The 19,895-nt window shown below is 39.5% G+C and overlaps 3 protein-coding genes across 18 annotated transcripts in view; 1 reads left to right on the top strand and 2 right to left on the bottom strand.

Moving 5' to 3' along the window:
- Positions 1 to 909: 909 nt before the first annotated feature.
- fgfbp2b (fibroblast growth factor binding protein 2b) lies at positions 910 to 2,381 on the bottom strand. Its single transcript, XM_047365742.1, has 2 exons — positions 1,318 to 2,381; positions 910 to 1,196 (listed from the first exon to the last, which is right to left on the bottom strand). Exon 1 carries the CDS (start codon positions 2,052 to 2,054, stop codon positions 1,329 to 1,331), a length of 726 nt encoding a protein of 241 aa, XP_047221698.1. The 5' UTR covers positions 2,055 to 2,381; the 3' UTR covers positions 910 to 1,196; positions 1,318 to 1,328.
- A 1,616-nt stretch (positions 2,382 to 3,997) lies between these two features.
- prom1b (prominin 1 b) overlaps positions 3,998 to 19,895 on the bottom strand; it is a 42,383-nt gene continuing 26,485 nt past the window's right edge. For 4 of the 14 annotated variants that reach the window (XM_047365722.1, XM_047365721.1, XM_047365727.1 and 1 more), the window contains 18 exons: positions 19,062 to 19,221; positions 18,598 to 18,750; positions 18,036 to 18,159; positions 17,797 to 17,900; positions 16,544 to 16,628; positions 16,305 to 16,451; positions 14,776 to 14,847; positions 13,981 to 14,073; positions 13,712 to 13,729; positions 13,481 to 13,534; positions 13,315 to 13,395; positions 11,567 to 11,635; positions 11,191 to 11,280; positions 9,891 to 10,006; positions 9,397 to 9,462; positions 9,149 to 9,240; positions 5,214 to 5,249; positions 3,998 to 5,130 (listed from right to left, as the gene is read on the bottom strand). In XM_047365722.1, the coding sequence (XP_047221678.1) occupies positions 9,177 to 9,240; positions 9,397 to 9,462; positions 9,891 to 10,006; positions 11,191 to 11,280; positions 11,567 to 11,635; positions 13,315 to 13,395; positions 13,481 to 13,534; positions 13,712 to 13,729; positions 13,981 to 14,073; positions 14,776 to 14,847; positions 16,305 to 16,451; positions 16,544 to 16,628; positions 17,797 to 17,900; positions 18,036 to 18,159; positions 18,598 to 18,750; positions 19,062 to 19,221 (1,496 nt within the window). In that variant the 3' untranslated portion in view covers positions 3,998 to 5,130; positions 5,214 to 5,249; positions 9,149 to 9,176. The other 10 variants (XM_047365725.1, XM_047365723.1, XM_047365729.1 and 7 more) reach the window with 6 other exon arrangements.
- LOC124868446 lies at positions 5,268 to 8,391 on the top strand. Of its 3 annotated transcripts, none has more exons than XM_047365739.1 (2): positions 5,268 to 6,123; positions 6,333 to 8,391. In XM_047365739.1, the coding sequence occupies exon 2, from the start codon at positions 6,979 to 6,981 to the stop codon at positions 8,116 to 8,118; it is 1,140 nt and encodes a 379-aa protein (XP_047221695.1). In that variant the 5' UTR covers positions 5,268 to 6,123; positions 6,333 to 6,978; the 3' UTR covers positions 8,119 to 8,391. The 3 variants fall into 3 exon arrangements, with proteins under 3 accessions (XP_047221695.1, XP_047221697.1, XP_047221696.1); XM_047365741.1 differs by having other exon boundaries at positions 5,268 to 6,137; XM_047365740.1 differs by having other exon boundaries at positions 5,268 to 6,151.

Below are 19,895 nucleotides of genomic sequence, written 5' to 3'. Positions count from 1 at the left end.
AGTGGTCCACAAGTTGCACAACTAAGCAACAAAGATAAAGTACATAAAATGTTATAACACAGCTATAGCCCCTCCAATTACAGCAAGGAAATAAACAACAAGAATCTGATAAAGAAACCACCAAACCACTCATTATTCTTCACCCTTGGGCCATCCGTAAAATAATAAAAACAAAAAACATCATTGTCCTCCAGGATGGATAACCACACCACAGAACCATACACTTTTTTAGAAACTTACTGTAGACTGTATTATGAGGAAACTAATAACCTTGTGCTAACTTACAGGGGAAGCTCTGTTCACAAAGAATTGCCCTGTAAACTTATAAACTAGTAAAACCACTAGTTTTGAAAGTAACGTCTAATGGTTTGAAAGTGCCCTGTAATTTCGTTGTCTTTTTTCCACCACATATCCTGTCTTGGCATATGAGGCATACCATTTAGAGCAGCTGGTTGCCTACATGTGCCAGGGCAGTACTGATTTACAAAAACATGGAATCCTAATTGGGTGATGAACTCCGAACTGCATCCAGTATTAAAGTAGGCAGGCCACATTACTGTAATAGTAACGTGTGTTTGTATGACCTTCAACCACTTGGATTATTTCTGCTTGTGTGTGTGTGTGTGTGTGTGTGTATGTATTAACAGCCACATTGGTCCTCTGCAGCCTCCACACAGGCCTTCTCTGTTCCTCCATGGCAGCTCTTGTGGACTCAATTCATCAGCTCACACAGAGGAGTGTTTGGCTCTGCTCAGACATCTTCTGTGACTGATTGTGTCTGCCTCCACTAACAACTTCCTCAGGCCGGCAGCAGACATGTTGTTACTGCCCGTGGCGATGGACACAAAGACTTCTTTAAAAACAAGAGTCTAAGCATATGTTGCAGGATCAACAGAGCAACACAGGAGATGAAAGGTCACCACTCTTGAATTTATTCTCTTCCTCAGAAAACCTGCATGCTGCTGAAACATTCAGATGACATCTGGGATACATCATTTAAAAACAGAAACACATCGCTGTAAGGTTGTCTCTTTGGCTCATTGTGTTTTATACACATTTTTTAAATAATGCAAACCACATAGTCCAATATTTCTTGGAAAGATGAGGAGTCAGCTCTTGATTATTGATTAAATATTTCCAGATGCTTTCATACATATCAAAGACTGGAGACGTGTTGTGTTGTAAGTAATTCCAACCTGAAACAAGAGCAAAAAGGTTACTTAGGATTTGATTTTACACTTGTAATATACAAAAACACCAACTTGATATTAACCTTTCCTTCTGACTTCTCACTCTCTTAGCTTAGCCTTTACCCACCTGCATGCATCTCAGTTTTGGAACCAGCTGATGACGTAGCTGCAGAGGCCATGGAAGCTCTTCCAGCAGTACTCTGTAGCAAGGCGGGACGCACTGGTTGCAGGCTCCTGTGTGGGACGGGTGGTGGTCTTCACAAGCTTGGGGGTGCCTTTCTTGCTCTGGGAGCTTTTGCCCACCTGGGTTTTAGCTGTCTGAGGCTGCGGCTTCGCAGGTTTATGAGTAGCAGTGGGTTTGGTCTGTGCTGGTGCTGCTGGTTTACGTTGCTCCTGGATGGGCTTTGAAGGCTTGAGAGCTGAATTCTTGGGCCAGGAGGTTAGAAAAGTCATTTGAGCTTCATCAGAGTATTTTCTGCACATGTGAGGGCGGTAGATTTTGGCTCCCTGGCAGGCGTTCTTCAGCTTCCTCAGCTCCCACATCATCTGGGTAAAGTAGTGCCGATGACTGTTGTTGTAGGCTCGGCATTGGGTTGGTTTGCCCTGGAAGTCGCAGTAGTAGGACCGTCCTGTAGTCTGGCTTGGGGCTCTGCAGGAGACACGCAAACGTGTAAAGTTTCCTGCTGTGGACACCGCCATGGTGCATGAGTCCTTTGTCTTGGTGTCAAATCTGATGGTGTCATCCCAGACGCTGGGTTGCTGCTGCTTGCTGTCATTGCTGCCGTCGTTGCTTTGAGCATTTGACTTACAGACAGCTGCTACCAAAAGCAACAGCTGCATCATCATTTTCATCCTGGCCCTCATGGCAAAGATAGGCTGCTGCGGGTACCGCTCCAAGGTTTAAGATGTGTAAGGAGCTCAAACATGCAAATGTTACTTTACAAGCTGACAGATGGTTTTATTCATGATTCAGACTTACTTAAACTCCTCCTCCACTTGCTCGCACAGTCATAAGCTAAGTGCGGCACGTTTAAAATTTAGAAAATGATTGGCGAGATGGCTGGAAGGAGGGGAGGGGACAGAAACCACAGGAGGAAAAGGGGAGCTGATGAAAAGTCAAGTTAGAGGCATGAGGGAGGCTCACATGTGAGGCCAGATGTTGGGAAAACAGGAGGACCATTGATGAGGAGAGCAGCAGGAGTTTGGACCTACAATGCTGAAAAAGGATTTGCCTCTTTAGTGATTTCTTTTTTGTCATGCTTACATCTTTCAGATCATCAAACAAAATTCAGTATCAGATGGATAGCTTGGATAACTGGGAGTTTTCCAATGATTTTAGTTATGTTTTGTGTACTGTTCCTGAAATCATAGGGGTTTGTGTCTGATGTAGCAGGGAAAATACCTTCCCAAAGGTTTTGCAAAATATTATCCCAAAAATCTTGGAAATCATCTAGATGTGTTTTGGCAAATAAGAGACGATTTTAATGCTCTTTCTTGTCGGCACTGGTTTTCTACTTCATACTTTTTCATAATTGCCAATTTTTGCCCAGTCTCTTTTTTACTGTTTAATTATGAACACTGACCTTAACTGAGGCAAGTGGGGCCTGTAGTGCTTTAGATGTTGTTCTGGGTTCTTTTGTGACCTCCTGGATGAGTCCCTGCATGAGTCTTGTGTGCTCTGAAACGGATGTCTTCTTTCCAAAAAACTGTTAATTCATGATAAACATGGAGGACGGTAACTTTTTCTCATAGGACCACGTTGGCTTGAAAAAATGTTTTCTCTTTATGAATAAAACCATAAATTTAAACTGCAATCTGCATTTTTTCTGCTTCTGAAACATATGAACGAAACCAGACGAAATCTATAAGGAGGCTGTATAGCGAAGCCTGGATTTGATGTATGTCTAAACTAGCCCTAATAACCTATAAATGTAGTCCTTATCATGTTCTAACAATAAAAAGACCACCAGTCTTTGGTTTTGTTTCATGTTGGGTAAATGTTAAGCTCTCTTTAAAGTTGTGCAGTGATGATTCTCGCTGAGATCCTTAGAAAAGCCCAACATGGACCTCCAGCAACACTCCCATTTGGGGCCTCTTGGGATTCATACGTCACCAGGCATGAATTTGACGGCAAAGTTTCTGCCTCCTGGAAACCATCAGAGCAAAGGCAACTGTTTAATATGGCTTCCAAGGGTGGTCTGATAATTGTTCTTTGAAGATGCACATCCTGACTACCACTGTTGCTCCTTTACATGTGGTTACAGGGACGATGTCAACCCTATTTTAAATTTATGGGCAGATCTTTTATTTATTTTATGGATGACTCCATCCATGCTGTAATTATCCAATGGGAGGCTCTTACCTATTTGCTCTGTTGAATGTGGTTAATGTTTCTGGAACTTGTTTAAGCTAAAATCTGTGTTTAGTAATTTTTAATATGTCATTCACAAATTTCTGTTTCCCTGGGGTATAAATATATACAGCATACAATCGTTCTTTAAAACAGAAAAAAACAATGTGTGCCGATCTTCAATGGTCATGAAATGGCTACAAGAAAATAGCTACTTGCCTAAAGATTTTGTAGGGTTAGTGGTTTTTAACCAGACAGGAAATGGGCAGAGAGAAAAGGGGTGGTGGGGGGGGGGGGGGGTTGGCAAGCAGCGAAGGTCTTCAGGTCAGGCTTCATGGAGAACAAACAGCCTCTGTATATGGAGCGCCGGCTCTACCCGCTTTACCTCTACGCCATGCACCACCCGAGGTTATTTTTTTTTCTGGATTTCTTTAAAAGGAAGAAACACAAACAAAGACTTGTTGAACTGAAGTTTTTATTCACAGATCTGCACCTTATGAACAAACCCCGACATTATCCTTTGGTCGTTGGACCTCTGTCGTCATGGCGACAGGGTCTAGTAACGGCCTGCTATGCTGCCTTTGTGTGCTAGCTGTCCTGAAATACTGCTATGTGTTTAGCATAACAGTATGCTAACAAGCTAAATATGTGCACACCAGTTTTCCCTGCTTGTTATGGGATAAACTTTGAAGCTGCCAATTAACTTGTTTAGTATTTAAAGGCATATTTCAACATTTTGGGAATCTCCTTCGTGATCCCTGGCAGGATTAGCTGAGAGAAAATGTGTCTGAATGTTATTAAAAACTTGAAACTTTACGTGTTTAGAACAAACAGAAAACTAAAATCTTTGATCTATTCAAAAACATGTTTATATAATCGCAAATAAAAGATATAATCTCAATTTAAATGTTGTTGTAAACTGAAATGTACCATTACTTGCAAAGCCTGGGGTTCAAATTTTAGGCTTTTGTCTGGAGAATGATTTGATGGAACAAAAAGAGTATTTTTGCAGACATTCATGGTGATTAGAAGAAAAGTTATAGCTCTGGTGATCAAAAAGACTTCTCATAAAGCCTTTATTAGGTTAAACTTCTAACAATTTAAGTAGTATATTACAATAATCATTTATTTTGTGCTAAATAACCACTGATGTGTCTAATCCATTAGCAAAGCCTGACTGTGTTGTCTTATACTTTCACTTAAAAATCTATGCAGTCATCCCTATGATACAAATATGCACAGTGAGAAAAAAAACAACCAAACAACAAATCTACCAAAAAAAAACAGTACTAACTTTATATAAAACAAAGATTAACAAAATATATAAAACTTTCAAAAGTTTTGAAAGTAAAAAAAATTTACACTTCAGTTGTTGCCTTAAAACTGATGTTCATGCAGTTTAATTTGCTTTAAGTCAGTGTTATTATGTAGGAATAGAGTGATTTCTACAGTGTGAAAAGCTAGAAGGATGCCATCAGAGATCTGTTAAAACAAGTTGAAGGAGTGTTCCTGATTGTTGGTTTTTATTCCCTTTCTTTTGTTCCACTGAAGCGTTAGATGATCTAAAAGTTGGAAAAAATCCCAGAGATCCTGGAAAAAGGACAGGAGGGGAGCTGTTTGTTAAACTGTTGTCAACACTTTGAAAAAATGTACCTTTAAAAGTGAGCACTCACCTTTAAAGGACAGATCAGTTCCAGCTCTCCTGCCCACTGTGGAGGAAAGAAGGAAATACAATCAAACAAGGTGTGTCGCACGCGAACACCTCAGATTTGACCCACTTCTCACTTTCCAAATGTTGGCCTAAACTCCCTTTTTTTAGATGGTACTCAGAACTACGACATAAAATCAATTTCTTTAGGGTTTTGAAAGACTGACAAGCTCTTTAATAATCCGAATAACAATTCTTTGAATGTTCATTCCCTCATTACTGAATTTTTTACATGTACCTATTAGTGTGAAGACTAACTAGCATTGTTCATTTTTGTTTTTTGCTTAAATAATCATTATTGAGAAGATATGAGCTTAATTAACACTAAATATAATTATTGATTTAATTTATTACCAACTCATTGATTCTTCTGTTTCTTTGAGGTGAAAATTCTAAATCTTTGGAAACAAACACAGATTTCCTCTTTTCGTTTTTATTTAAAATAAGGATGGCTCGTTGGGAAGTTGCAGAATAAATCCTTGGACTGATTGAGACCCATTATTATAATTTATTTCAGTTAAATATTTCTGCGGTGATTTTTTTTTTTTTTTTTTAAACAACCTGCAGCCTTGTGACAAAAAAAAACCCACCCTGAAAATCTCTAAGAAATTGATCAAAGCAGTTTATGCAGTGTTAGGAAATTTCACAAAAGCATTGTTGAGCTGAGCTTCAGGCCCCGCCCCTTTCTGGCTGAGTGCAGGTCTGGGTGTGTCTCCCACCCTGGTGGCGGCAGCCTGTTTTCTCCAGGTGGAGATGATTAAATGAATTGTGTGGAGGTACTCTCTAACACACGAGCTGCTGACAATGTGTGAGAGATGCTGGAAAATGGACACTGCAGGACTGAGAAAGCTTGTTTCAAGGAAAGGAAGGAGCCGGTGAGCTGCAGACTGTACTTGAATATATGTAGAAACTGATATTTAATGCTTTAAATATATTTGTTTGATTTTTGGGTGTTTAATTTGGGATGTTATACTTAGTTTCAAGAAAAATGTATAATCATTTAAAGGGCTAATTATTTTGATCATATTTAAATGTGGTTTATTGGGTTTTTGCTTAACCCTTTTGTGTTTTCTTTGTGTTTAAGGTTTTTCACCTATTGTGACCACCTGTGAACTTTAAAAATAAAGGAAAGAAAGAAAAGAAAAATTGTTTCTGGGTCATTGAGTGAAATCCAGTTTGAATCTTATTGAAGCAAGCTGCCTTTTCAAGTGGGGGAAACCTGCAGTGTAAGCCCAACAAAAGTGGGAGCCACTTGACAGTGAAAAACCGGTGAAGGATTGAAGAAGAAACCCTGTTGGAAATCAAAATGGCTGACTCAAAGCTACTGGAGCAGCTTAAAACAAACAATCTGCAAAGCGATTATTCTCCCGGATGGCTAACAACATTGTTCGAATGCATGCCATGATGTCTGAAGAGGAGCTCAGATGCAGCTTTAAGAAACTTGTTATGGAAGCCAATGAAGATGTGGAGGCTCAGTATCTAGCAGAGACAGACTTAGAAGATTCTGGAGAAGTTCCACAGTTGAGTGACCTGCAAAAGGCTGACATTGAGAAAACCTCAAGTGAATGTGAAGCTGAAGGAGCTGAAGGACCTTGTCCAGAAGACACTGTGGACAAACTATGGTGAAGAAGAACTGACTGGTGGTGAAAGCTGCAGAAGAGAAAGTGAAGAGTGTGGTGTCTTTTGATTCTGGTGGAAATAAAGAGGCTTTTGACTTCATATTTGACTACATGGAAAGATTGGTGAAGAAGGCAAAGGAGCAGTACACACAGTGGAAGTGCTGGGCCCCTCCAGCTGAGCAGAAGGATTTTCATTTGCGTGTAAGAGAGCTTGAGCAGATTGTTCCAAAGTTAATGTCCAGAAAGGCAGAGTTCATTGAAGCCAAGGCTAGAGAAGATGCTGGAAGAGTTGCAAGCGCATCTCCCATCAGCTACCCAACATCAGCCATCAGATTGAAGCCAACCTCCCTCCCCAAGTTAACTGGCATCAGGCGAGATTTTCATCTCTGGAAAAGAGACTGGGAGGCTCTTCAGAGTCAAGGAGAACCCACCGGTTCAAAAGAAGTAAAAAAGTTCCAGCTCATTGACAGTTTGGATGAGAAAAGAATAAGAGAGCTTCGACTGGTGACCTATAAAACAGCAGATGACATTTTTCGTGTACTGGAGAACAGGTTGGGATCCCAACCAGCTGTTGCAATTGAAATAGTTGAGGAGCTCCAGAGATTTCCACATGTCAAAAGTCACCAGCCAAAGAGAATTGTTGAGCTAATCCAAGGTATTGAAAAGGCCCTAGAAGATCTAAAGGACCTTGGGGACACTGACGCTTTAAAAAATCCTCTAGTGACAAAGTCCATTGAAAGCAAACTTCCTGATGCATTGAAGAAAGAGTGGCTTCTCTTTGCAGCTGAGAGGATAAGTAATAAACCAGAGAAGCGCTTTGACAATCTTCTGGCCCTCCTCAAGAGTCAGGAGAGTATTTATGAGCAGCTCGACCAACAGAGGGATGAGGACTCACAGAGAGAAGAAACTCGACCCGAGCAGAGGCAAGCAAGGACTAGAACCTCAAACCAGTCAAGCAGTCATACATCAGGGTGTGTTGTCTGTGGGGACATCAAACACAGAAAAAAGCTATACTTCTGTAAGAAATTCCGTGTGCTTAATTTTACAGAGAAGAAGGATGCAGTGCGGAAGTTGGGAGCCTGCAGGAAATGTCTGGAAGTCCACAACGCTGATGATCACTGCAAAATGTCATTTTTGTGTAAAAATTCTGAGTATGAGAAGAAAGGCATAGACCACCATTACTCTCTGTGTCCAAATGCTGAAACATCTAGAGACAGCACAATCCAAAGGAGGAACAGTAGGAGGTGGTAACAGGACAAATTACACTGAAGCTCAAGAAGAATTATTTAAAAAACTCTCGCCTGAATTAGTCCTTCTAGCTTTTCAAGCATTAAAAATTAAATGAAAGACATTTAAGCCCTTCTAAAATGGCTAATTTACAAGTTCGCTCTACAAAAGTTGTGACTCATGACTAATTTCTTTAAAGTTTCTTCTATATGAAGATCAGTGAATTGTTTCTACAATTGTTTCTCAATTTGGGATTTTGTTCCCTGCTGTACAGATTAAAGATCTACTTTTTCTAAATTGTTCTGTTAGATGTTTTTTTTTAGCTTTTTATGCGTCATTACCTTGAGGGATCAACAGGGTTCGATAGAAAATGCACAATTAGCAAAGGGCCACTTTTAAAGGCAATTATTTTTCCAATATATTTAGTAAAATGTTTAACAAATCCCAAAGATAGCCCAGTTTGACAGACATTAAACAGTATTTATTAGTTCTCAAGACCTATTTCCTGTTAAACACCTCAGGTTCTTTATGATTTCTTGGCTGGGTTTTGTTTCCTATATCTTAAAGAGGCAACTTTTAGATACTGTTCATTTGCTCGAGATGGTTTTTCTTTTGTCCTCCACTTGTCCACTTTTAATGATTATTTTTTTTTTTTAGACAAAGATGCACCATCTTACATTTGACTCACTGAATTAAAAAGACCAGCGTTTAAACAAAAACCAGAGAGAAGCAAAAAAAAAAAAAAACCAAAACTGAAGCAGTTTTAGACTTTAGCACAGCAATGTCTGTAAAATGTAATGAGGGACACTGTTGCATCATGGTGGATGGCAGATGTATGACAGGATCAAACTGAAACTTTGTTTTTCTTTGGCTTTTCACTTGAAAAGATTAAGAAGGATGAGAAGAAATATTAGAACAAAAAAAGGTAATGATGAAAGATGTGTCTGAGCAGCATAATGAAGCCAAACTGAGGATGGTGTGATGCTCAGTGGTTCATAGACAGTTAGTGTAGTTAGGTGAGAGTTAGATGAGGGATTTCACCGGTTGTAAATACCTCTAACAAGGAAGAGCGATCCAATAGGTCACCATTCACCTGGTGGAGCTGAGGCCCGAGGGAACCAAGTCAGTGTGTCATTATAGGGAGAGCTAAACATACACACACACATACACGAGGAAGTCCTTATTAATTTTCTTCAAAAAATATTTTATTAAACCTTTTCTGGGCTGCAGATGAAATTCTCTCCACCAATTAACCCGGCTGCATGCAGACGAGCAGAGCTTTAAATAGAGCACAGCTCATACCTGAGCGGAGCGACGTTTCCACTGATATCACACACCTGTTCATCACGATTACCTGTTTCAGCCCTACTGCAACACAAGATGGAGCGGGGTGAAGATGGGAATGACAATAGGAACACCCCATGAAGCTAAAAGGAGTGAATAAATCCAAAGAGAAGCTGACGTTGAGAAGTGGCAGAAAACAGGTCGGAAAGGTGTGATGTGGTCCAAAATGTCCCATTACAAAACATGCAGATAAAAGGAAAAAGGCAGAAAAGGAGCATGAAAAACTGAGAGACATTAAAGTGTGACAAGCCACGGGTAAGAGTAGCTGGAGAAACACCAGGATCGAACGTGAGGAGAATCAGCAATCCAAGAAGAATAATGATGGAAAGAGACAGAATATGATGGATTAGTTTTGATTTGAGCTGCACAAGAAAATACCCTGAATCTCTGAAAGCAGAAGTGAACATATGGTCATCTGTAGCTAAAGGTGCAAAATGTTTTCCTGGACTCACTCTTCAAAGACGTCCTCTGTGTCCATCCGTCTGTAGTATTTGGCCAGTTTGACGGAAAAGATGATGCTGGGAATCAGAAGGATGCAGCAGGCTCCCAAACCCATCCAAAATGTGTTCTGGAAAACAAATTCACGGGCAAAATAAATTCATTATTAAACAATTCAATGCAAACTGGCTGACCCTCTAATACATAAAATAAAAAAAATACAAGTAGATTTTCAAAGCTTATATCTCACTGTGCTGTCCACTAATGAAGGAATCAGAGGTAATAATACAGCAGAATACCAAGAGGCAGACAACACACAAATATTAGGAAAAGTCATGGGTCTGATCGTATTAGTGGCTGCTTACTTCAGAACTGTGCTCCTTTCTTGTGCGGCATCTTTACATTCATCTTTCATTCTCTGTCACTTTCAAAAGAATATGGAAGGAATCTATTGTTATAGCAGCAGTCAAGGTTAAATCCCTGAATGATAATCGTCCAGTGGCACGAACATCCTTAGTGATGAAATCACCGAAGATCGTGAAGAGGGAACTATTGCGGATGGTGCAGAGCAAAACTGACCCCTTTCAGTTTGCTTATCAGGCAAAGAAAGGGGTTGAGGATGCTACTGCTAGATTGTTGGATCTTGTTGTTAAGCATCTTGAGCGCATGAAAGCACATGCAGGTCTGTGTTTCATTGATTCTCTTCATCCTTCAACTGCATGTCGCCCCACATCCTGGCTCGCATACCGACTGATCTCTTGTTGGCTGGTGGACTTATTGCCACAGAGGTCACAGAGAACATGCATCAACAACGGTTTTTCAAACTATTGATGTGCTCAACTGGCACTCCCCAGGGGTGTGTGTTATCACCCCTGCTGTTTATGCTCTACACCAATGAGTGTCAGAGCCAAATGAAGTTGAGGTTTATCATAAAATTTGCAGACGACTCTGTAATTGTTAGTCTCTTGCAGAACAAGGAGGAGGGAGGTGTCCAGTTTCCAACCACTTTATTCAATGGTGCAACAACTCATCTTTGCAGCTAAATGTTTCTAAATATAAAAGAGGTGCTGTAAAAGTACGGAAAAGATAAACTGCTCAGTGGGGCTCGGAGTGAAAACAGTGGACGATCTACGCTCATGTGAGACACCGCCCTGACTCCAAACACTTTTTCCTTTCCCATCTCCGTGTGCGAGCATCCTGTTCCTAACTGAGTCTGCTCCCAAAACCCGGAGCTGCTCTAAAACATCAAAGAGCCTTTGATATTTTTTCAGCTGGCAGTCGGACATACTGTGAACACACACAGTGAGATCTTACCACTGAGTCGATGATGAAGCTGCACGCCACTATCTCCATGCTGTCCACCATGTTGCTGATGGGTTTACACTGGGCTACCTCTGCAGTTAGCTGCAGGAGACAAGGGCACACACAATATATGCACAGTTGACTCCCAGAGTATTTGTTCTGTTCCTGCTGAAGCCAACTTAAATACATGGATAAAGTGTCCCAGGAAATCCCTGGACTGGCTGCTATTTGCCAACACCATAACATCTCGTTAAACTGAATCAACTACAGGAAGTCCATTAGAACTGGCACACTGTCTATACAGTGGGCCTTTGTGCATGTTCCCTGTCCTGACTCAATCAATTGAAAAGTGAACAGAAACCTGTGAAAAGATTTGAAAAATACTCACTGAGTTTTTAACCCATTCAGTGTACTGCTTGAAGTATCCCTCCAGGCTTTGCACAAAGACCTTCGTCTCCTGCAAACCAGCAGAGAAACGTGTTTGAAAAATGAGACGGCTTTATTGACATGGTAAAAGGTTTCAACGTTACCATTAAAGTTTCTGTAGAACATTATTATTAATTAAAAACCTGCCTTTAAAAATGACTTTTACTAATGGTTTAATGCAAAATGGGAATATATTGTAAGACATCTTTAGAAAGAAAAATAAAAACACTTAATTGACAGTTTAAAATAAGAGGTTTTAATTTAATGTATTATTATTTTTGTCCACCTAGTTTACTTCTTTATGTGTACAATATGATGCAAAAAGTCAAGAGTCGTCCTTCTGAATTTATATTTCCCTTCCAAAGAGTCAGGCATTTCTTCTTCTTTAAAGAGGTCTTGATCAACAGTTCTTTGGACGTTTTGCTGCTTTTTCAGCAGAGTGCCTGACTATTTTTAGACAAAGGTTTGTTTAAATATTGAGTTGTTTCATTCTCATCTACAAATCATTCAGGCATAAAAAAGACTCCTAAACTTAGAGGATGAGACAGCGTTCCTCCTGCATATTACAGGAAACTCAGAGAGGAAGCCACACATGCTGGCATAACGAAAAATGAGTTGAATGCAGTTTAAAAGCAAAGAAATTAAATGCTTTTAGAAAAATACAAAGTCATGTCACATATATAAAGCTTGTATATTGCTTATGATGTGCCACTGTTACATATGCTGTGTGTGTAATGAGATGAAGGGTGTAAAATTTACAGCGTGCTGCTGAGAAAAGAAAGACTAAGTTACTTTTTGCCATGGCATCACTATCTTGCTGGGTTTTTCTATTGTTAATAGCACCTGACCATCTTGGGATGAAAGTTCAGTTCTCTGTATACAGTCTATGAGTGCCCCCAAGTTGACAAATAATTATTCACAAGACAGAAGCAACTCCCCTGCCATGTCAGCCCCTCTAAGCCTTTGACCTAGGGCTATTTACATAAAGCAGCATATTCTGTACAAATGGAAGCCTTAGACAGATACTTCTTGAATGCGTTGAGGGTACTTTATCACCAGGAAACTGTCCCAAAATTCAATTTACACCTATTTATCTATGAATCTATGAAAAATACCAACAGTGAAATAGGTTGACGTAGGTTGACTGATGAGCTGAAAATTTGGTGGAAGGATGAGGCATCTCTCAGCTCCTGGGTCAGGTATTCAGGTAGTGTTAATCTGTTTTAGAAAGGTTTGACACATCTAATGTTGTTCTTCACATTTCTACTTTCTTAATCTTTTCAGGAGCTCCTGCTCTTCACATTTCATTGTCAGGTCCAAGAACTGGACAGAAAACGAATGAATCATCAGTTAAAGACAAAGCTTAAAAGTCCTTCAGAAAGCATGGAGAAGAATTGATCCAGGTTGAAATCCAGGTTGTATTTCTCTTTGGAAGCAAAATACAAAGAAACTAATGAACAGTATTGAATATACTATTAGTACAACAAAAGTACTTTAGAAGAAGAAATGGACAATTAAACATGTTACGAAAGATAAGAAAAAGGCAACAACTGGGAAATTACAAATTACAAAGAAATTTAAAGGATATAAAACATAAATAAAACAAATGGCACAAAAAGAAGTTCAGAGTGTGCACTTCAATACCCTTCCTATAACCTCGACTAAGAAGGTTTTTATTTGCAAGTCTTTTGAAGGTTTGTTTGAAGGTACCTGTTTCACAACATGTGAGGCGTTGTGAGTGATTAGATACTCCGCTGCATCGATGGCGCTCAGGATATTAGTGACTTTCACCTGAGACACAAAGAAGAAAACCGTTCATATAAACCCGATCAGCTGATCGAGCTAAAGCTGCTTGTATTTGGACAGTTTTACTCACAGGCAGGTCGTTGGATGTCCTCTGCAGCAGTTTGATGCTCTGGCTCAGGGTGCTCTGCACGAGGAGACACAAACACAAACCGTTTCCAGGTTTATTTTTCTAACAAATGCAGACCTAAACACCCGAGTGTCACCCAGAGCTACTCTGTTAAACATGTTGCTACTGTCACAGGAACACATGACCCACGTTGTTACAGCAAGCACAGACAGAAAACACCACGCAGCAGCTTACCCGCGCTCTGACATATTTCTGTTACGCAACAGTGAAAGAAGGGAGGAAAGAAGAAGTTAGAGGAGGATTTAGAGGAGTCTGTATTGGAAAATAAATGTGACTACAATATACTGCAGTGCTTTACACAAATCAAAATCATGTCAGCGTGCAACTTTTTCCATCATTAAACTGTCTTTGTTTGTCTTTAGCTTAGTATTTTAAAGTGAAATTTGGGGTGCAAAAGGGAGCCCTTACTCCATATTCAAGAAGTCCAGGTTTTGGTTGCTTACCATCGCTTGCTCCAAAGGCACCACCTGCTCCCTGTGGATGGCTCTGATGCTGCTGGCATGTCCCTTCAGGGCATTCTCCAAAGCTCCACGCGGCTTTAAAAACATACACAAATTATGCAGGATGAATAAGACTGCAGAAGCTGCACATTGTTTTAAAGACCCTGAAAGAACATGACGCAAAACACAGAACTGACATTCAAAAGTACAATAACCACCCACAGGTGTTCATATTATGGGGTATTATGGGGTTGTTATACTATGTGGAGAGAAAAAATGTAACGCAGCTCACTTTTACATCATTTATCTCATCTGTGTAATAAGAGGGTAAAAATGAACCGTAGTTACAAACGTAGTCTAAAAGCAGAAAAGTTTATTTTCCATGGAAGCTATTAAAAAATTCGAGAGCCACTGTTTTGGAAGGTCAGCCATTATAGAATAAGGTTTATGTGTGCAAAGACTGCAGGAGAGAATAAAACACAAATCCAACACAACACTGGGTCTGTTTTTCTGTTTTTCCACCTTAAAGGACAAGGCTAGGTACCATAAAGTCATTTATCTGAAAATGGATTGTGGATGGGTACACTAAATACATGTTTAACTTTTATTTGTTATTCTAGAGTTTTGGTTTAAATTCTATCTTTCCTGTAAAAAGGAAAAAAATCAGCGTCAGTATCTAATTATGTCTCCCTCCGTATGTCCACAGATCTTCAGAGATATATGCCTTCAATTGAAGTTTTATTTTACTAATAAAAGCAGCGTCATTGCTGGTGTTCACGCAGTGAAATCCGGACTCACCAGCTGGTCGGCCTGATCCTCCAGGTCGGAACAGAAAGACAGCAGATCGACAACCGTGACTCCCTTATTTACCTGGAAACAGGATTACCCTTTCATTAGTGGCATCAGCAAAAATCCAACTCTTTGTCATGAAATAAAATAATAAAAGCAAACAAATGTTTATTATGCATGTTCTAATTTGTTACTATCAACCTCCTACCAAGAAGTAACATTTGGAGTGTGACAAAAAAAGATAATTGAAGATATTGTATAAAATAATTAACATTTAGCCTTCTCTGGTCTGAAATGGGGAGAAAGATAAAGACGCCCAATGATCCAGTAGCTTGGAGAAGCTGGACTTTTCTGCAGGACTTTACTGGTCTCTGACATCACTGTAGAGGATTTCAGGCGACTCTTCTTTAACAAAGTTAAAGTTGTTGTTTTTGAAGAGCTTTCATTTACATCCAACCCAGACATTTCAATCAGGATGAAGTCTGGACTTTAACTAGACCCTTGCAGCACTTTGATTCTTCCCTTGTTCAATCGTTATGTTGTAGATTTGCTGCTGTGTTTAAGATCTTTGCCATGTTGATGATCCAGTTTGGGCTATCAACATGATGACCCAAAATGGGGCATCAACCAGTTTTCTAGTTGATCTTGCGCTGTCTAAAAGATTTTCTTGACATTAGGAGTTCATTGTTGACCAACGACAATCACAAATCATCACATCTCCAACACTGTGCTTGATGGATTGTTGTATTTGTGCTGACATGCTGTGTTTGGTGATCTTCAAACATGGCAGTATGAATTATGAGGACACATCTGAGGTTTGGTCTTATCTGTCCACAGGACATTGTTAACAACGTCTTGTGTCCCATTCAGAAGCAACTTTGAAAACCTTTGTTCTTGCCAGATGCTTTTTAGAGAGAAGAGGTTTTCTCCTGGCAAAGAAGCCATACTGTTTAGTCTCTTTTTTATTGTAATGTCATTAACTTTATTATTTTACATGCTAACTGAGGCATGCAGAGTTTGAGATGAAGCTCTTAGGGTTTTTTGCAATTCCTCTGAACACAGTATAGTCAGAAATTGGGAAACATTTGCCAGGATATTCACTCCTGGGAAGATTGTCAGCTTAATGTTTTCCAGCAATGATTGCCTTCAAATTGTTTAGAAAATGCCTTATAACCCTTCCCAGATTGATGGGCAGCAACAGTTACCTCTCTAAGGTCAACGCTGATGTATTTCCATCTTCTCATTGTGTTAACACACACATGTAGGCACCAGAGTAGCAAACTGCCAAAACTATTGTTTTTATAGGGGTGGTCACACTGGTGATGATCAATTAATCAGAAACATTTATAATTAGCAGCACTGAGCTTCTATTTTCCTTCTTAATTTTATTCGTAAGCAGCAAGGATGTACTTTTTGCCACAAATACATTAACAGATATAAAAATTTTCTTTTTCACATGACAGCGACACAGAAAAAAAAAAAAAAAAAGACCCTACATAAACAAAAGTATTTCTCTGTCTCTTTTATAGACAGATTACCTCTGCCAGGTAAGCCGGATAGTCGATCTCTCCAACACCTGAGTTGGCAAAGTTCATGAGGTTATCTCTGCTGGCCCGGTCCAGCAGCGAGATGTCCTTCAGGTCCACCTGGACTCCTTCGAACACCTTGGCCAGGTCTTTGTTGTACTGTTGTGAAGCAGACATCAGAAACAAATGAGTTAGATCCCAACCATTGTCCCTCATCAGCTAATCAGAAAAAGTTAAACGGAAACACTCACCACGGTCCTGTTTAGGAACGAGTTAATGTTGAAGATGTTCTCCAGCTGCAGAGCGTGATAAAGGCCGTTGTTCTCATAGCACTCCCTGTTGGACAAATCATGTCATTACACACTGAATCTCAAAGTTCCTGCCAAAATTTCATTACATTATTCAGACTTTAAGATGCAATTCTAAAGATTTCTTGGCCAGTTTCTGAACCATTTTGACCCAGTACACAATGAAATCACAGAACCACCCGTTTTTATCTGCTAAGTAGCATTTATCCAAAAACCTCCACAGGCTTATGTGTGCATGATTTATTTTCCCAAAACTTTGAAAAAAAAGCCGACATAAATTATTTCATTTTTCACGTAAAATGAAAGCAGAAATTATTGATGCACCAATCAGTTTATCAATTATTGATCAATTATTAATGCACCAATGAGTCTTCCTGTGATTGGCTGCGCTCGGTGACCAGCAGGTCAGCTACTGAAACATCTCATGTTTCTTTCTGTTAATTAAATGCATCAAACCTGAAAACTACTACTTTTGTATCTGTAAATGTATCAATAAACATCATGTTCCTTGATGCACTTTTACTTTTAATTTTGTAAAATAACAGATCAGCTTTGATTATATAGGCTTTGATGCATAAAATATGGGGATAAACATTTCTTTCATTATCTGTTGGATTCAAAGCTACCATCTCTACCAAGGACACGTCACATGTTTTATTTCATAGTTAATGTTTGTCACATTTAATTTTTGAATCAAAACTAAGTTTACAGAATTAATCATGCATGTGTTACAGTCCTCGGAAAATAAAATCAGAATTGTCCAAATTTGCAGTCCACAGGAAATCAGTGTAGGCCAGTTAAAGACCAATTACAGCTTGAACAGTGCATCTCTGGCCAAAAGCTCTCTATTTGCTTAAGGAATTTATGGGAATTTAAAAGTTCTGATTTTCATCGTCTAGTAAATTGGATAGATAATGAAGTCCTACGTATCCTTCGGCTCTTCTGCTGGTTTTTGATCCTTTTAGTTCTGTTTTGGGGTTTTTTGGACTATTTTCTTGCATTTTTGGCCAGCTAATGTAAAGCCTGTTTTAAACAATTTCCCTACTCTGTTAGTTTTGTTCCGTGCCCGTCATGATTTGGCTTTTTCTTGTTTATGAAATTGAAAAGAAACTAAATTTGATACAGAAAACAATAATCTATAAAACTTAAAGATTGTTATCTTCACAAAACAAATGAACAAAATGAGTTTTTTGCACCTGTACATGCTGCCCAGGGTCAAGTCGATGTTTGGATTCTGGAAGAGCATCCCAGGAAGGAAATTCCTTTTTTCCGGATGAACCAGGAATGGTGTATCTATGATCTGCACAAATAAAATGTGCACCAACAGAGCAACTATTTAGTCCATTGTACATCACTATTCTGTTCAGATATAGTAAGAAACAAGATAGAGGCAGGGAGCCGGAGGCTCATGAAGGAAGATTTCTCTCTTCAGTACCTTGAACAGCTGTCGGTTAGCCAGAGGTTCACACATCAGCTTCTCCACGTTGCCTCCAACAACAAACAGGGTGGTAACGACGCCCATCAGCCCCCAGGCAAAGATAAAAGAGAAGCCCACGCCACTGAACGAGCAAAAGTCAAAATTATCACTAAATTGAATTTGATCAGTTTTCAAAATTGTCTCTACATGTTCTAATTTTGATTTTTGGCTGGTAAGCAAAGGAAAAAAGGTAATAAACACAAAAAAAGGTTTTAGGGGATAGGCCTATAGATACAGTGGCAAGTAAATGTGAATATCTGTGTTAATATTGCACTCTTAAAAAATAGATTTATCCCTAAATAACTTGTCCAAACTGTTATCCTTTACAAAAATTAGCATGTTTTTACAGTTTGATTTAAAAAAAAGAAACAAATGGTAAGTTGTACTAACTAGTGATAGTTTTGACTGTCATTGCTGAAGACCACAGTCTATAATCTGGGGTTTGAGCAGACAGGTTAAATGGTTCACAGCCACTTCAAAGCTCATTCTGAAAGAAAAGAGTGTTGTCATGGCAACGTACGCCATCAGCAGGTTTCCACCGGTGTTTGACAGGCAGCCGCGTGTCGTTGGGGAAGCCTGCTTGTCGTAGCCGCAGGTGCCGCAGAGCAGGCCGAGCATGTTGAAGGCCAGAATCAGGACGACTGTGCAGAGCAACGTCACGCAGGCGATCCACCTGCAGCACAGAAACACAAATTTATTACTCTTTACTTCTTAATCTAGCACCCACAATTTGATCTAGTTCTTTTAAAGGAGTCTTGGTCATAAGTTGTCATGGCTTTCTCATTAGATAAACATAATTTTAGGAAAGATTCAGAGTCCTCGTATGTTAAAGAAATGATGGATGCTCATAACTTCGGTATTTTTTCTGCATTTGTTGCAGGAAACAAATCCTGTCTGAGGAAATCACAAATCAAAACTAGTTTCAGCTGATCGGTACAAAGACAATATCCATTTAAACATATTGTTGGGACAAGGTTCACAAACCTGTAGAAGTCCATTTGGTCGACCTGGGGGTAAAACGACTCGATGACCTTGTGTCTGTCGTTGAGAAATATGGTGAAATTGGCAAGAGAGGATTCCACTGGGAACATCTTGGAGAAGGCGGTGATCTCATTCCCAATCTTATCCAGCATGCTTTTCACTCCTGCATGAATACACATGAACACAGATAAGATAACAAAGACTTAAAGCTGAATACATTTATTTTACCTTAAGAAGAAAGAGAAGAAGAAGAAACACAAGAAGTCGGATTTGCATTTTGCCACAAGCAAAAACTTTAGTGTGGCGATAAACTAACACTGCACCTCCCCTGAATTCATAATGGTGGCAGTATCATGCAGTGGGATGCTTTGCTTTATCAGGGTTGGGGAATCTGATTCAAAGTTGATGCAAAGATGAATGGAGCTAAATACTGAGCAATATTGTCAGAGGCTGGAAGAGACTTGAAACTGGGTGCTAGTTAACCTCAGATCAAAGCATAGTAATGTGTTAGAGTGGACCAGTCAAAGTCCTAAGTCTAATTGGGTATCTGTTCATAGATGCTCTCTATGCAATCTGACTGAGATTTGCAGCAAAAGTTTATTTACAATATTAATTCAAGGAGGCTGAAAACAAATGCAGGACACACTTTTCAGATTTCGACTTGTAAACAACTTGACCATTTTCCTTCCACCTCAGGATTACATACAACTTTGTATTGGTCTCATAGAATCCCAATAAAATCTGGTGGTTTCTTGTAGCGTGACAAAATGTGGAAAAGTGAGGGAACGTGAATACTTTTGCATGGGTTCGTATAGGGTTCAATGCTTACATTAGGAA

The sequence above is a fragment of the Girardinichthys multiradiatus genome, chromosome 5, assembly GCF_021462225.1.
Source record: "Girardinichthys multiradiatus isolate DD_20200921_A chromosome 5, DD_fGirMul_XY1, whole genome shotgun sequence".
NCBI lineage: Eukaryota > Metazoa > Chordata > Actinopteri > Cyprinodontiformes > Goodeidae > Girardinichthys > Girardinichthys multiradiatus.
This window is presented reverse-complemented; position numbering and strand designations above follow the sequence as displayed.